The sequence below is a fragment of the Zeugodacus cucurbitae genome, chromosome 4, assembly GCF_028554725.1.
Source record: "Zeugodacus cucurbitae isolate PBARC_wt_2022May chromosome 4, idZeuCucr1.2, whole genome shotgun sequence".
Lineage (NCBI taxonomy): Eukaryota > Metazoa > Arthropoda > Insecta > Diptera > Tephritidae > Zeugodacus > Zeugodacus cucurbitae.
In genome coordinates, this window is record NC_071669.1 from 72,669,175 (window position 1) to 72,686,282 (window position 17,108).

The 17,108-nt window shown below is 34.1% G+C and overlaps 1 protein-coding gene across 1 annotated transcript in view; it reads left to right on the forward strand.

The window, feature by feature from the left end:
* The window catches only part of LOC105211776 (eukaryotic translation initiation factor 5B), a 45,016-nt gene that overhangs the window by 11,792 nt on the left and 16,116 nt on the right, over positions 1–17,108 (forward strand). The window contains exons 5-7 of the mRNA XM_011183394.3: positions 11,098–11,174; positions 16,080–16,275; positions 16,903–17,010. Of these exons, the coding sequence (XP_011181696.2) occupies positions 11,098–11,174; positions 16,080–16,275; positions 16,903–17,010 (381 nt within the window). The remainder of the gene's footprint in view (positions 1–11,097; positions 11,175–16,079; positions 16,276–16,902; positions 17,011–17,108) is intronic.

The following is a 17,108-nucleotide window of genomic DNA, read 5'->3' on the forward strand; positions in this document are numbered from 1 at the left end:
TAGGAAAATCTTTATTTTGCTATGATGATCGAATCGCATGACCCAAAAGAATAAAAGTCTAAAAATCCACTTTCAGTTGGCAAATGGCAGCAATAATTCCCTTTGTATCATAATGAATCCCTTTTACAATCACCTAGCTGAGACTTGAAGATGTTGGCTCGATATTTTAATTTTTAGTTTCGGTCTGAAAATAAACCTATCCACATCCTTGAGCGATCGACAGCTAAATGCATCAAATCAATAACGCTTTAGCTTCTCTACTGAGCAACCCTGTATATCAGTCGAACGTAACCGTTGAGAAACCCATCCAGACACACTTATGTTATTTAATTTTTGCGACGACTGTATGCCTGTGTCATTTGCAAGCCGGTCCGCCAGCACTTCATGTATGTATATGATCAACCTCCTCTTTGTCAAACACCGGTTTTAGAAAGCTTCGAGGTATTTTATGAATGAACCTTTGTAAGCACATACTTGCATACGTGAAAAATTGCAATTATTTTCATTACAAATCTTCCATAATACGACACGTCACAGGGGTTGCTGTTAGAGCGGCTTTGATGTAAAAAATGTGGTTCATATCATCGCATAAAAGTATTTATTTGACAATTCGGAGAAAATAAGTTTTTTAAATTTAACAGTTTATCCTTATTATCCTTAAAACCTCTGGATGGATGTCTATTTGATGGCTATTCGTGCTCGAACCAGACTCAGTACGCAACAATACACGACCATGTGACTAATCCCGTGCGCGAACCCTTTAGAAATAAATATTAACATTTTTTCTTGGCTCTCTTGAACGAGTACATATGGAATCCCTTTTTTTAGGATTTATATTTTGTTTATGTTTCGACATTATTGTTCTTAAGATTATAATATTGTGAGTTTATTTATGCTGGTACTCGCGTCTGGACAATATTGTTTGGACTGGCAAACGATCAATACTTACTTCTTCTATTAATCAGATGCCATAAATCACAGAGATTGATGTGACTCTCCCGTTTACAGTTTCAGGACGAACACTTATATTACGTCTTACACGATCGGATTGTGGTAATGAATATCGGTAGTTGGAAGGTATACAAGTGGGCCCTGTCGTTTACTAGGCACGGTCGGTCTGAAATTAAGCTTAGCTATATATTAGACCTACAACTTTGCTTCCGCCGTTTTTTTTGTATAAAAACGGTTACAAATGTCGATGAGCCTCAGCCGTACTTTTCTTGGAATTAAAAAAGAAAAGCAAAATTTCACGCAAATGTCGAGTATTCGGCTCAAAAAGTGACATTTTCCGTTGAGAATAAGTTTGGGATGCAAACAGATTTCTACACATATTTTGTTGGGTTAATGTTGACACAAATGTCCAAGATCGATATAAAACAATTTAATCGATTTAATCGACCAGTGCTTGACCCTAGAGACATCTATTGGAAAACGGCGGAAGCAAAGTTGTAGACCTAATAGCTTATGTAATAGATATTTATATTTGGTCAGTGGAATAATCGTAGCAATAATGTTTGCCGAAAACTTGCGCAATTTTTCATTCATAACGAAAGCACTCGTAATGCAAATAAGAAGTGCGATGGTCACACATTGGCTATCACTGGAATTTGGCGCCTCAAGCAAACGCTTCAAATACAATAAACCAACTAAAGAGAAACATTACAATTATTGCGATGCTACAAGTACACAGATATATATATATATATATTTTTCGACATAAAATGGAAATCTTATGAAACTAAAGTAAAGTGACTGTCATTACGAGTTATAAAGGGTCTACGAATATACATAGTAGAAAGTAAATGTAGTAAATGTAATTATGCTGTTACTTAACACTGCGCACTTTCTACAAAAAGTGTCACCTCCACTTACACGAACAATATATTTCCTACCGGGTTGCTACTGACACTACTCAGCTAAACACATTAATGGAGCTTATGAAAATTACTGTTAATGTTAACTACATATATGTATAAGATATAGTTATTTCATAGTAAACAGCATTCCATTTAGTTGTTCATACTTTAATACATACAAACATACAAACGTATATACATATTTAGTTACTAGCACTAACTAAGTGTGAGATTAGAGCGTTGATGTAAGCCTGAGAGCCGGTGAATGAAATGTCTTCAAGCTGAGAAAAAGTAAAAAATATTGCACACCGCACACACGTAGTACACTATGTGCATACACATGTTGTACATTAATTAAAATGGAAAAAGTTGTGCAAAAAGAAATAGTCAACACCAACAACATTGTTGTTAGGCCACACTTCCACTAATAGTATGTATGTGCATACAAACATACACACATATGTACATATGTTCGCCACAAACAACATACTTTATTTGGTAACATGAATTGTTGGTGTTTTTGTTTTTGTTGTTATTATTATAGTTAGTATGGCGAGACAAAACCACTTATTCAAACCTACTCCTTGTATAAATGCATACATCTGTACATAGTTTATTTGTCGTGTCGCTTTACACTCGACTTTTGTGAATGAAAACGGCAACGAAACGAAATGTTGCCAATAGTGTTACTGTTTGTTGTTGTTTTTTTTTTGTTGTTATGGTGGTGACAGTGGGTGTTGTGGTGGGTGCGCAGTGCTCATAAAAATGGCATGGTAACGTACTTTGAACACATTCAAGTACTTGTGGCCCCATTGTGAGCCCACTCATCGCGCTGTGGCATCATGTTGACACGCAACAAGCACAGACACACATACACACACACCCAAATAAACATGTGTACGTGTGTATGTTGCTAAATGCATAATAAATATCCAAATGATAGCATACTTTGGAAATTTTGTTGCAAATCGCATGCGATTTAATGCATAAATTTTGGTGTGGAATTGAAAAGAGACTATTTCGAGAGGCGTTGCAAAACAAAAATTATTCGTCTACGAACGAGCGCCTCTTAGCAATTATTTCATCCTATTTTTTAGAGAAAATCCTCAAGTAATACATGGATAAAACTGGTTATTTTTTTGTACAATTTTCTTCATATATTGGCTGAAAAAATATTTTTAACATAAATAAAATAAAAATATAGTAAAATAAAAATTCTTAATTCAATAACTTGATAATGTTATTTTAGAGTTGGGTGCAAAATTTGAAAGCTAATTTGACTCGACTTAGAAAATTAAGTTTTGACGTGAACGTGTTTAAAGTTTTATATTGAAACTGAGGTGGCCTGATGGGCGGAACTTCCAAATGGTGCATCTCTTCGAATTTTACTCAGATCGATTTGGACCGATTTTTGGAGAATTTTTTTTTTTATTTTTTCTCAAATTTTGATATTTTGAATCCCACCTAACCCCATAAAATACAAAAAGACAATATCAGTTAATCTGGTTTCGAAAGGTGGCGATATTTTTGATGTTTTTACATGGATATTTTGTTTAGTATAATCGTCCGAGAAGGAAATTTTTAGAGATCCAACATTTTTAGTGCAATTAGATTTCAATGATTTTCAAAATTTTTGAACCCTTTAACCCAAATTAGTGTAACCCAGTTAAGCGTATGTTCGAGATACATTTAGTTTTGAGTACTAAAAATTTTTCCGGTTAACATTTATTATAATTTTGAATTTCACCGCTGATTGCGGCCTCCCACCCACGTCTTCCGCTAATTTTCCTGTAAATAATTTTCCTATAAACATATGTATATATGCATGTATTTTCACACAAATGTAACTAGCGGTGACCGAACTACAAACGTGTAACTAACATCTACGAACGGCGTGAATAACACGAATTTTCCATTTTTCCTTTAAACAAATTCATTAGACAACAAACTAGTTTACGCCTCAGTTGTAAATGTTGGTATCTTTTTATGTCACTTTACGTAAGTACATACATACATAAAGGGTGATTTTTTAAGAGCTTGATAACTTTTTTTAAAAAAAAAACGCATAAAATTTGCAAAATCATCGGTTCTTTATTTGAAACGTTAGATTGGTTCATGACATTTACTTTTTGAAGATAATTTCATTTAAATGTTGACCGCGGCTGCGTCTTAGGTGGTCCATTCGGAAAGTCCAATTTTGGGCAACTTTTTCGAGCATTTCGGCCGGAATAGCCCGAATTTCTTCGGAAATGTTGTCTTCCAAAGCTGGAATAGTTGCTGGCTTATTTCTGTAGACTTTAGACTTGACGTAGCCCCACAAAAAATAGTCTAAAGGCGTTAAATCGCATGATCTTGGTGGCCAACTTACGGGTCCATTTCTTGAGATGAATTGTTCTCCGAAGTTTTCCCTCAAAATGGCCATAGAATCGCGAGCTGTGTGGCATGTAGCGCCATCTTGTTGAAACCACATGTCAACCAAGTTCAGTTCTTCCATTTTTGGCAACAAAAAGTTTGTTAGCATCGAACGATAGCGATCGCCATTCACCGTAACGTTGCGTCCAACAGCATCTTTGAAAAAATACGGTCCAATGATTCCACCAGCGTACAAACCACACCAAACAGTGCATTTTTCGGGATGCATGGGCAGTTCTTGAACGGCTTCTGGTTGCTCTTCACCCCAAATGCGGCAATTTTGCTTATTTACGTAGCCATTCAACCAGAAATGAGCCTCATCGCTGAACAAAATTTGTCGATTTGTCGATTTTTCGATTTGTCGAACCGAACACTGATTTTGGTAATAAAATTCAATGATTTGCAAGCGTTGCTCGTTAGTAAGTCTATTCATGATGAAATGTCAAAGCATACTGAGCATCTTTCTCTTTGACACCATGTCTGAAATCCCACGTGATCTGTCAAATACTAATGCATGAAAATCCTAACCTCAAAAAAATCACCCGTTACATACATATGTATGTTCACATGTTCATGTGTGTGTACATTTTGTACGTTTTGTTGTTGTTGTTGTTGGTTGCTACTACTTTCTTTAGCTTTCGTTACGAGCTCATTCATAAATTGTTCGTGCCTTGAGTAAATTTAGCTTTTCCGGCATTGCTTGGGGCACCCAACAACAAAAGTAGACATAATAATTGCCACAACTGCACAACATTTTCCAACTAAAAAAGTGTAATATGTTAACTAGCGTGTGTATGTTGCATATGCTGATATATGTAGTCTTAAGAGATCGCAAGACATTCATTTGTGCCAAGTGGTTGCTAACAGCTGATACTCTGATCACTCGTCGCAATTATGAATGAATGGGCGATTGCAGGAAAACTCTTTAGTTACTGCAGTATATAATTTTAACTACCTCTGCTTGTATTTATGTAAGTACGTAGTTATCTCATAAAACACAAAAAAGTATATAATTATGGCTGAAGACTTACAGATTTGTGTATATAATATGGGAAAGTTTCTGGTTTTAAAAAAGTTGTTTCTGTTTTTATTAACTTTTTACATAAAAGTTTCGCATTTAAGAAGTATGGAATAGTAGAAAATTTTTTTGCATTTACGAAATGTGTTCAAAAAATAACGGGAATTTTTAAAATTCCAACGAGTATATTGTTACCCAAAAATAGGCAAGATGATAAACAAAATATAAATTGTTTGTTGTATTTTTTTACAAATTAATTTTATAATTTTAAAATATTTAAAATTTTCATTAAATTGATGTCTACAACAGGTTCAAAGTGTTAAAACGAAGTTCTAACTCTGGCCTTTATGCTTGTAAGTCATCACTATGTCTTTCTAAATACTCAAAAATATTTATAAACACACCTTTCTGGCGGTCTGTATGATATATTAGGTCTACAACTTTGCTTCCAACAGATGTCTCTAGGGTCAAGCACTGGTCGATTAAATCGATTAAATCGTTTTATATCGATCTTGGACATTTGTGTCAACATTAACCCAACAAAATATTTGTAGAGATCTGTTTGCATCCCAAACTTATTCTCAACTTTTTGAGCCGAATTCTCGACTTTTGCGGGAAATTTTGCTTTTCTTTTTTAATTCCAAGATTCCAAGAAAAGTGCGGCTGAGGCTCATCGACATTTGTAACATCGACATATAAATTCATATAAACTCACGCCTAAAAATGTGTGTTCGAAAGCGATGTGCTTGTGCATTCATTTAATCGTGGAACTGTGTGAATCGTTGTTACCCCGTTGCGTTTTTCGCGGCCTGATGAGCGGAACGACTGGTTGCTCAAGTTGCAAAAATTGAAAGAAAAATGCGAAAAAGCTAAAAACACTGAAACAACAACACCTTAAGTCAAAGAGTTGGTGGTGGCAACCACGTCTACTCAAAATATTCATTGTTTCTTATGCACACACACACACATCACAATGTGTGACATACATATTTATATACAAAGTGTATGTACACACACACACACTTGCCCATATGTACGTATGTATGTAGGCAACCATTTTTGTTCGTCCATTCACAAAACGCCATCGAACCGTGACGAAGCGTCGTCGCTACTGCCGGAATTTATGAATGAAAATTATACATATGTACGTGTATATAAGTATGTACATATATATAGATATATAGATATATGTATATGTATTGCGTTTTTTATTACGTTACTTTTGCTTTTCTTATTGTGCTTGGCACGTAACTATTCGCTGACTTTGCGCGTTAGTTGCTGCGGCATGAGCGCGGCGGCGTAACAATATTGCGTTACGAAAATAAGCGAAAAATGTGAATGAAAATTGTAGTCGAGGCATTTTGTTTTGCCATTTGTAAATCAGGCGGAGGTAATGAGCACAAAAAAAAATACAATAAAAATAAATTATTCATGAAAGAAGTTCTAGGTATTGTAGAATAACAACTCAGCGGAACGGAAACCACTTCACTTAACTTCCGTGCCTTCTTCGCTTCGCTCTCACTTGGCAATAGCAGCTTACGTACATATTTGTATATATGTATATACGTACTTAAGAACATTTTCATATGACTACGAAAGTGTGTGTGTGTATGTATGTACATATGGTGTAATGGTTGCCAAAAGTTTCACGAACAGCACTTCCTGCCCACAATTAGCTGCCCGTCTTCGGCATTGGACCGTGTAGTATGCTGACTGGTAATTTGCGTAATTGCAATCAGAAAACAACTCTTACTCAATTATTTTGTTAAATTGTCGGCGAATTGTCTTTTATTTCTCGATAAAAAATATTATTTGGACATAATTACAATGAAGTAACTTTAAGTGGTTATATACAGTTAGGAAGTCGAAAAAAAAGGCATTTTTCAAGAATTTTTTCTAAGCAAACTATTTGGTTTATTGATTTGAGACTTGGCAGGTATATTATGACAACCTTAAACTATATTCACATATTTTTTATTGCCAAAAATAATTATCGGGAACGTTGCCAATTTTGCAGAGGTCCGCAAAAAAAGGCCTCATGCGGCCTCTCTGGACTGGATCATCTAAAATGCAAAAACCAAATAAATCTCATTAATATAATAAATAATCTAGTGATTAATCGAAGGAATTAGCAAAAAATAATTTTTTGACAAAATGGCGGCTACTCAAAGCAAAAGGCTCGATTTTCGACCAAAATTCGGGTCTTTAATTGTTTATAAAAATAAGAAATTTTCATCGGATGGAGAAATCCTTCGATTAATTACTAAAAAATATAGTTAAGAAGCTTGTGTAAATTTCAGACCGATTGGTACAGCCGTTTCTGAGAAATCTTGCTCACCGACTTTGAAAACACCGTTTCGAGAAAAACGAATTTAATGTTTTGAAATTTATACCCAGATATATATATATTAAGAAAACGCAAAAAAATCGATTTTTTGAAAATCCTAACTGTATACTATATAACCCCTTAATCTGTATACTAGAATATGTTATATTTATGACTTTTACTTTTAGCGGTGTCACCAATTACGTTTTCCAACAAATAAGAGATCGTACAAATTATAAAAGTTTTTTTTAATAAATTCCCCTTTCGAAAGTGATTCATAAAGAGCTTATTTCTACAATTTTTTCGAATTTGATCACTATATTTTCACTACAAAATTACGTTTCTTTTGCACATCAAAATCGCTTATAAAATATTCTTAATCTAAATTTGTATCTTTATGTTGGAAAGATTTCCCAATCACTCATGTCGCTGCGTAATAAATTCAATTTTTATTACACATCAGTGGAACAGTAACATAACATAACTGTTCCATTCTATTGTCTTTCCACAGTTAAAGACTTCAAAGTGCTCATACATATGTATGTACGGTTTCTGATTTGCTTCCGATGCATGGCGCTGTTTTCCCCCCAAGCAGTTAGTCGCGTTAGAAAGCAAAACCTTTTTTCCCCCGAGCTCTCTTGCCTTTTTTCACTGTGCGGATGTTCATATGAAACTCATTTCCGTTAATTTTTTTCTAGCTGCTTCTTGTATTACTGTAAACCGCTGAGCTGCATATATTTCTTTGTTTCTTACTTAATTATTTTGTATTTCGCTTTATTGCGTTTTTTGCGCAATTGCTGTCTTTGGTGTTAGATTTGAAATGGTTTTGCGTCAGCAAATTTTCTTCATATACGTTTGCATATATTGTTTATTTGCTTATGTGCCATGCGTTAGCTTTTATAATTCAATTTTATATATAACTAAGTAGTATAACTTTTCAATCCCAATAGGAAACCTCTCTCTCTCCCTCGATCTGTGGAAAGTGCGCATTCATATTACCTGCTGGGTATTAGAAAACTATTTTTAAAACGCAATTATAAGGATACAATCCATATTTAGGGTTGGTGTAAGTTCCTCCAGTTATTTATTATTTCCTTGTTAAACTTCGATATTCTTTTAATTTCTAAGCTATAAAGATATTGAGAAAGTTTAGATATTAAAGACTGGAGCTGGACATTCGAAAAAAAATTGAGGTTGCCGAGAAATTCTAATGGCCAGTCTTAATGTCAAAGAGGTATTCTGATGAAGCAACAAACAAAAAATGACTATTTCGGCTTGATGCTAAACTTTAAAGACGTTTTTCTTGAAAGTATTGGTCTACAACTTTGCTTCCGCCGTTTTCCAATAGATGTCTCTAGGGTCAAGCACTGGTCGATTAAATCGATTAAATTGTTTTATATCGATCTTGGACATTTGTGTCAACATTAACCCAACAAAATATATGTAGAGATCTGTTTGCATCCCAAACTTATTCTCAACTGAAAATGTCACTTTTTGAGCCGAATTCTCGACATATGCGGGAAATTTTTCTTTTTTAATTCCAAGAAAAGTGCGGCTGAGGCTCATCGACATTTGCAACCGTTTTTATACAAAAAAAAACTGAAATTTACAAAAAAACGGCGGAAGCAAAGTTGTAGACCTAATATCATTTTCAAACCGATACGAAAGAATTCTACTAGACCGATTTACCTGAAATTTTTGAAAAGTCTTTTTTTATATACGCCTCTATCGCAGTAACTAGCTCATCTTCAAATTCGTTTCCATTTTGTGAAAAAATATCCGCTGGCTATGGATAGTAATATGCTGGAAACCGTTTAGATTTTATCGTAAAGAAATTGTAATTTTTGATATGACATCCAATAGGAAAATACATATATGACTTACTTACTTATTGAACACTTCCATAGCCATATATTGGCGTATATAGTCATAAATGTATGTACGCTTACTCATATGCGTGCGCAAAAGTTCAACTTACTAAATATAGTGCACACACGTAGGCACAAATATTGTTTTGTGCTGCAGCAATTTCACTTCCGCTTAGAAACATTCACTTCCCGGTTTTTTTTTATTATAGTTGCTATTGTTTTTGTTTTTTTCTTTACTCAAGTTCTTATTTCTTCAATTTCAGCGTGTAATTGTATATAGAGTAGTCAGTCAGTCATTGGGGGCCTTCGAGGAAGTATGTGCATACATACATACATTATACACCATTTAAAGCTATTTATTTCTAGAGAAAAATTGCTGCTGATCATATGGGTTATTTGTATGTTTGTATATAAGCTATGTATATCATATGGTATATATGTATGTATATAGCACGTTTGTCGATCGAAAAATGCAATAATAGGCCTTGGCATTTTCCTTCATTGGTGAATTGTATGTGAGTTCACTTTTACTCAGACGCTTGTACGTTTCCGTTGTTTTCGCTGCTCGCAATTCATTCATAAAATCAAAAACCTTCGTCTAAACATGTTATATGTATGTATATACATACATACATGCATACGTACAAGCATGGCAATGTGCTTTTAAATGCCTGCACAAATATGACAAACATACATACAGTTGTATTTACATATCTGTATCTATGAAGTACTTATTTCGCTTGAAGTAGTTTAAATTGCCTTTTATGATTACACACACGCACATACTCATAGGCATGCCCATATATACATATTTGTATGTTGGTTTGTATATGGTGTGCACAGCAAGTATGAATGAATGAATGTAGTTTCTTCCTCGCCTTGTTTTTTTTTTTTCGTTTTGTACTCTGCTTTTATATGGTGAGCGCTTTCATTCACAATTGTAACCGTTGCCTCATTTCGTTTCGAATTCCGATACACATACATGTGTACACGTGTATGTAGGTATGTATGTGCATAATCAAGTTTTTCGCTATCCATTTTTGTTGTTGCTTTGAATTGCCATATAAATAATATTTAATTGTAGGTATGAATATTTCATGAATGAAGTAACATTTTGCCAATGAGCCTCCCTAAGTGCGAATGTGTGTGTGTGTGTATATGTATGTGTAATATTGCTGTGTGTGATTCAGTTACCTAACGAGTGTCGAGTGCTAAGATTGCAAAATTAAAATAAAAACTAATGAAAACCTGTTTGCCTTCTAAATTACTACAGTTAAAGGGGCTCATACCTAACTGCCTAACACGCCTTTTATCAGATAAAAAATAAGTTATTGCAAATATAATATTAGCAGCAAACAAAATATGAATTAGAGCGTGACAATACATAAACATACATACATATATACTATTATATAAATTTACCTATATAGATCTATTGGAAGTGAAGTATGCACTAATAAATCGAATAAAAAACTTTTTGATTTAGGAAATAACTGTCATTTTCTAGCACTGTTGTATTATTATACAAATATGTGGAAGTCTGCTAAAATAGTTTTTAAACTGCGTATATACTATTACTACTCTACTAATTTATATATTTTCTCTTTCCCTTTTCAGTATTCCTCCATTCGAATTGGCCCGGTTGTGAAGCGCGATGTGATGAAGGCATCGACTATGCTCGAACATGAGCCGCAGTAAGTATTCAGTTTAGTAAATTTATTCTATATTTCAATCAAGAATGGATTAGTACTTCTTGTTACCCCGTTTCATACCAAGGACTTTTAGCTCTGAAGAACCACAGCTATTGATTAAAGTTCAAATAAAAAGCAGTAATTCAAGCAATTAATTCTGTACAAATGTTTCCTTCTTCGTTGAAAAATTTCACAATCCGTTTTTGACAAGAAAATTGCAATTTTAACCATGAAAATATCCCAAGCGAAAATCAATATTCAACGCCTTCATAGCTGGCTAATGAACTTGACGATAAACAGGCTTGTGACTAAAGTTGTCACATTGTGAAATCCGTTTCGTTTTACGTTCAAAAATTCAATTTTCTAATAAAGGAAACGCGTCACTTGGCCGCTACCACTGTGTGGTGATAGTATCGCATATTTGTATCTTGTACTCATGTGACTAGGCCTTTCCTATAAGGAATTGGTATGCAAATGTGCACATGACGTGAAATATGAAAACGATCCCAACCGGATTTTTGAATTGGTGTTTTACCATTAAAATTACACACTCAAATCGCCGGTCTTGGGTTCATTCATGACTTCTTCTTCTGTTTTCTTTATGCCTGCTGGTGAATGAACTCTAATTTGGCAATTGATTCAAATTAATTGTAAACTACTACTCTGAGTAATATGAGACGCGCTGAGGAACGAGGTATGTAGTTACATACATATAGCAGTGAAGTAGTCTAATGGGGGGTCTATGTAGTGTGTATGTTCATAAATGTAGTTCGTTACTCTTTCACTACTCACATTACCATGAGTGTATCGCGTGGAATATTGAACACTTTCTAGCGCCCACACACATAAATACATATATATGTACATATTTACACTTGTTGCTAGACGAAGGTGACTCGTATCAAGTGCGATATTGCGCTGTGTCTTCCATGAATTTATTAACATTTAACTCCATATTTGGACATATGTACGTATATCAATGTCGTATTTCATAAATGTCGTGCAAGTGAATGAATGAATTGTCATTAACGAAATCCAATTTCGAAAGAGAGTTCAAACCCCCGTGAATTCAGAAAGAGTTTGACTACATTGCACATACTTTTGAAATACTAAACCGATCTAGAATTGAGTGACCTCCATCAGAACTTTTGGATCTAGTACATACATATATGCACAAAACATACCGGACCGGGCACAAGTTCCTGATCGACTTGATCTTAAACAATCATTTTGTATATTCTTTGGTGTTTTCGTCGGTCGTCCGCATCTTGTGAACGTGCACTCGGCCAATCGTTGTGGGTACTTATATACATAGGTATGTATGTATCTTGTGGGGTGGCACAGGGCTTAGATAGCACTCATGCCACAATAATTTAATATAAAATAATATTTTTTTATCATCTTACGATTTTTTTTCAAAATATCTAAATTTGCGTCATCCAAATGATATTCTCATATAGCAATTCTCCAACAACTGTAAAATTTCTGGTCCATACTTATAAAAACTGTAAAAGCAAAACAGATTCCTTAGTATAATGCCTTGGTGGCTAGTAATGTTCCGTAATTACTAGCATCGATTGAAAATTAGTTTTAACACCGAAATGTTCATAAATCAGAACATAATTGTGTATTTGCCTTACAACATTAACGATTTTCATAATTTACTATTTATGTATATTACATTACAATAAATTTAACGACCTCGCATTAAAATATTTATTATCCTCGATGATTTTATGGCTTTTTTTATATTATTCTTTCATGTTTTTTATGACAGTTCACTGTGAGTTGGTCAAGTAGCCACTAATCCGTGAATTTGTGACAATAGAATACAGTATGCAACTAATTGGCGATTTGGTTTAGAGACTATAAAGTTTAGACGGCGCATTAATACTTTTCTAAGCTTTGTGGGAATAGAGTATCAATGAAGGGTTTAGTATTTATTTTTCGATTTTATTTTTTTATATTTTGTTGATAGTTTTGGAGTGACTACTTAAGAATTTTAAAATATTAAATGAAATAATAATTAGTAAGAATATCTTTATATAAAATAAAATAAAATTCTAAATTTCAATTTTCTAAAATACGCAAAATGGTTTAGGAATCAACTGGTAATTAATAAAATCACAAAAATTACTAAAAATTAAAAAAAAAAACACATTTTCGAACATTTAAACGCTGTAATTTCGGCACACACTGTACGAGTATTATGGCAACAGCAGGAAATATTAAAATATGAAAACTCTTCGATTGACGTCATTGTGCGTTTTGATATTTGGAAAGATATTAAAAGTTCGCAATCTAGCATGTGTGTGTTAGTATGTGTAATTTATGGTGAAAAAAGAAAATAATTAAAATCTGTTAATGCCATTGTAAAATTATTAATATGTGTATGTATTTATATAAATTTTACGATAGTTGTGTTTCCCTATTTTGGTCAGTTGGTAGCGTGCAAAATATTGCTATACATACATACACTTATATGTAGGTACTTAATATTTACATATGGATTTTTTTCTACATATTTACGATCTGCCTAATTCGTAGTGACACAAAATTTGAAGTAATAATTCCATACTTTTTTATGACCTCGTAAACATTTTTACGACAGAAACTTGTCTTCTTATGGCCAATTGAACACTAAATAGAGAGAGAGGGGAAGGGAGTTGTCTTTAATTCGATAAAAATTTAATTATGTAATGCGATTAATTTAATATGAATATGTACTTATGTATGATGAGCTTATTGATAATCACTGGAACTTGTATAGTTATAATAGAGGAGCGCTTTTGCTTTTAAGTAACCATCAAAGGGCTGGAAATACATATATAGCAAACAGAGCTTAGAAAGATATTTGGTAGAAATGTGTTGCATGTGAACATACCTCAAATGGTTATTTTGCCGGGGTTCTCATTCCGGTCTTGATCTGTTTCTTTATATTTAAAATTTGCTTAATATTGAAACTCAAAAATAATTAAAGAAACTGCCACGAAGTCACACTCCAAACCTTACTTTATCAAGAAACTAGAAATAAATATAAATAAATAAAAAATTTAAATGGAAATCTGCGCGCCAGCATATATTGAACGCAACTCAGCAATATTGTAGCGTACTTAGTTGAAGACATATTCTCGTTCTTTTTTCCTCTATATGCAAATGCTGCTCATTTTGTTTTGATATTTTAACTCGCGCTATTTGCTTTGAATATTTAATTTGATTATTTCAGTTGCCTTTTTAGTATTGCTGGTTTGTTGTTGCTATTAGTCAATCTTCCGGCGGATGTCATATCGGCAATGCTTTACGGTTTTATGGTCAGTCCTCTAATTTGGTTACACATTTACTCAAACACAAACACAAGTACTCACTCGCAAGTGTATAGCCGCGTGTAAATAGGCTTGCGCTCTATGAAACGTGAGCAGCATTTATTTTCATTGAGAATTTTAATTCTAGAAAAATTTTCAAAAGCGTTTTGCGTCTTTAATTCCGCTTCACGCAAATTCACTTCTATTCTCTTTCCTGAAAAATATATAATTGTATAGATTTGAGTGGCATAATCTTGAGTTCTAATGCTACTTGGATTGGTTTCTAACCGCCATGTGAAAGGGTTAGTTAATGCTGTTGCATTTGAAAAGAACAAATTCGGGGCAACTGACGGTGGCTGAATGAAAACAAGCATGCCACATATCACGTTGAACTATTTAAAACAAATTTTGACGATTGCCATCGAAGTTGAACACATCTTGAGTTGAGCGCATCTAAGCGCCCTACTGAGCTATTTGACTATTGACTGAATGATAATGCTATATATACTCATTACTTACCTACATACATACACATATGTAACTATTAAATTAGATTTTAATATTGTTGTTATTACTGTTATATACATTGATTATAATTTTCTGTTGATGCTTTCTATATCTAAGATCGCTCTCAATTGGTTTCCATCTCAAGTGGCTTCCCATTTTTGATTTCGATCCAACATATGATATGACTTACTTCGTTGTATAGAAAAAAAGAAGCATTACATTGTTTTATTTATTTTTTTTTTTTTGTTTTTTCTTGGGTGTCTTTTTAATTATATTAAATTGCTTTTCGACGCGATTTCCTCTTTCCAGCAGCACAACGCAAGCGACTTGTGTCTGTTTCGGCCGCTGTACTGCTTATATTGCATGTTGTTGCCTGCTGCTATGGTTGTTGTTCTGTTCTGGTTGTGTTGTTGTTGTGCTGTCGTTGGTTGGCTGTTGGTTCGTCTTAATGATCATGACATGCCATTGGCACTTCCGTCTCCCGGGCAATCAGCCGTCGTCAACTGACGCTCAACGCTGATGCTGTTGCTGCCCCGTTGCCGATGTTATCGTTGTTGTTGCGGTGGCAATTTTCAACAACTGCCGATCGTTAGCAGAGACAGCATTTGCTGTAAATTGAGACAGACTGTCTATCTGTGGAAGGTTGAGTATCTGCCCGTGTAATAGCGATTTGCACCGCAGTCTCTCTCAACGGCGGTCAACAGTTGATGGCATTATGCGTATCCACACGCACACACACACCTACATACATAGGAAATACATGTACATGTGTGAGTAGGAATTTGTACGCCCCAGCTGTTACCTTTAGGGCTAATGCATGTAATTGGCCAACACTTGATTTTTTGATTTTGCAACAACACAACACAACACTTCAGCGCGCTTCAACGCATTCCGTTCTGCTACATTTTTCACTCACTCATTCGCTTACACTGCCATTCAGGCAATCATTTGCTCAAACTATTTTGTACCTATATACATATGTACATATGTACATATGTATATATATATATGTATAAGTAAAGTATCTACATACAGACACACCGGCTTATTTGTTTTTTTATGCTGTTATTATTGATTTTTAATTTTTTTAATTTTTCAGATTTGCAACAATTTTGGCTTTCGATGTGAAAGTGGAGCGTGAAGCTCAGGAGATGGCCGATTCGTTGGGTGTGAAAATATTCCAAGCTGACATTATTTATCATCTGTTTGACAAGTTTATGGCCTACCGTGAGGAGCTGAAGCAGAAGAAGCGCGAGGAATTCCGTTCGATTGCCGTCTTTCCATGCAAACTTAAGGTGAGTGCACTCCCATGAATAAATACTTCATGTTTCATATTTGTACACCAACAGACACACCTACTCACGTAAAGCACACTTGTGCGCATAAGTACATATACATATATGCTTAGAGAAGTATGCGCGTGTAAGCATGCAGTTTTGAGAATTTTGCGTTTCTAGAGCATAAATCAAAAATACAAAGTGCAAAATTGCAATTTTTTCATAAATGACATGAAGCACCAGAGGAGTACATAAAGGAGAATAATAAATCAATATATGCAATACAAAAAAAATGTTTAGAGAGAAGGATTATTTCTTAGCAAAAGTATATTTAACATTTTTCTTGAAGTAGAGCCCTTTTTAGATAGTTTTAAAAAAATCGAGAAATATAATTCTTACTTTCCGAAATAACAAGGTTCTTAGGTACGAAAATTTGAACGAAAATCTATTGAACTACTGGACTCAAGTATTTGATGTCAACCTTGAAGTCTTCTTTTAATAAACTGAACATTGTGACTCAACCTCTTGACTTGTTCACAGCTACTCATGTTCGTTTCATTGTTGGTTTATTTATTGTTAACTTTAGTTTTTTTCCTTAAGTAGTTATAGTTCCAACTTACCCAAAATGCATTCTTTCCTTTGCAGATCCTGCCTCAATTTATTTTCAACAGTCGTGATCCTATTGTAATGGGTGTGATGGTGGAGAACGGTATTGTCAAAGTCGGTACACCTATCTGTGTGCCCAGTAAAGAGGTAAGTTTAATTATAACTATGTCTTTAAAGACAAAATGTTACAATTTACTCAAAAAGTAGAAATATGTTCACATACACTCATAAATCATCTTTATAAA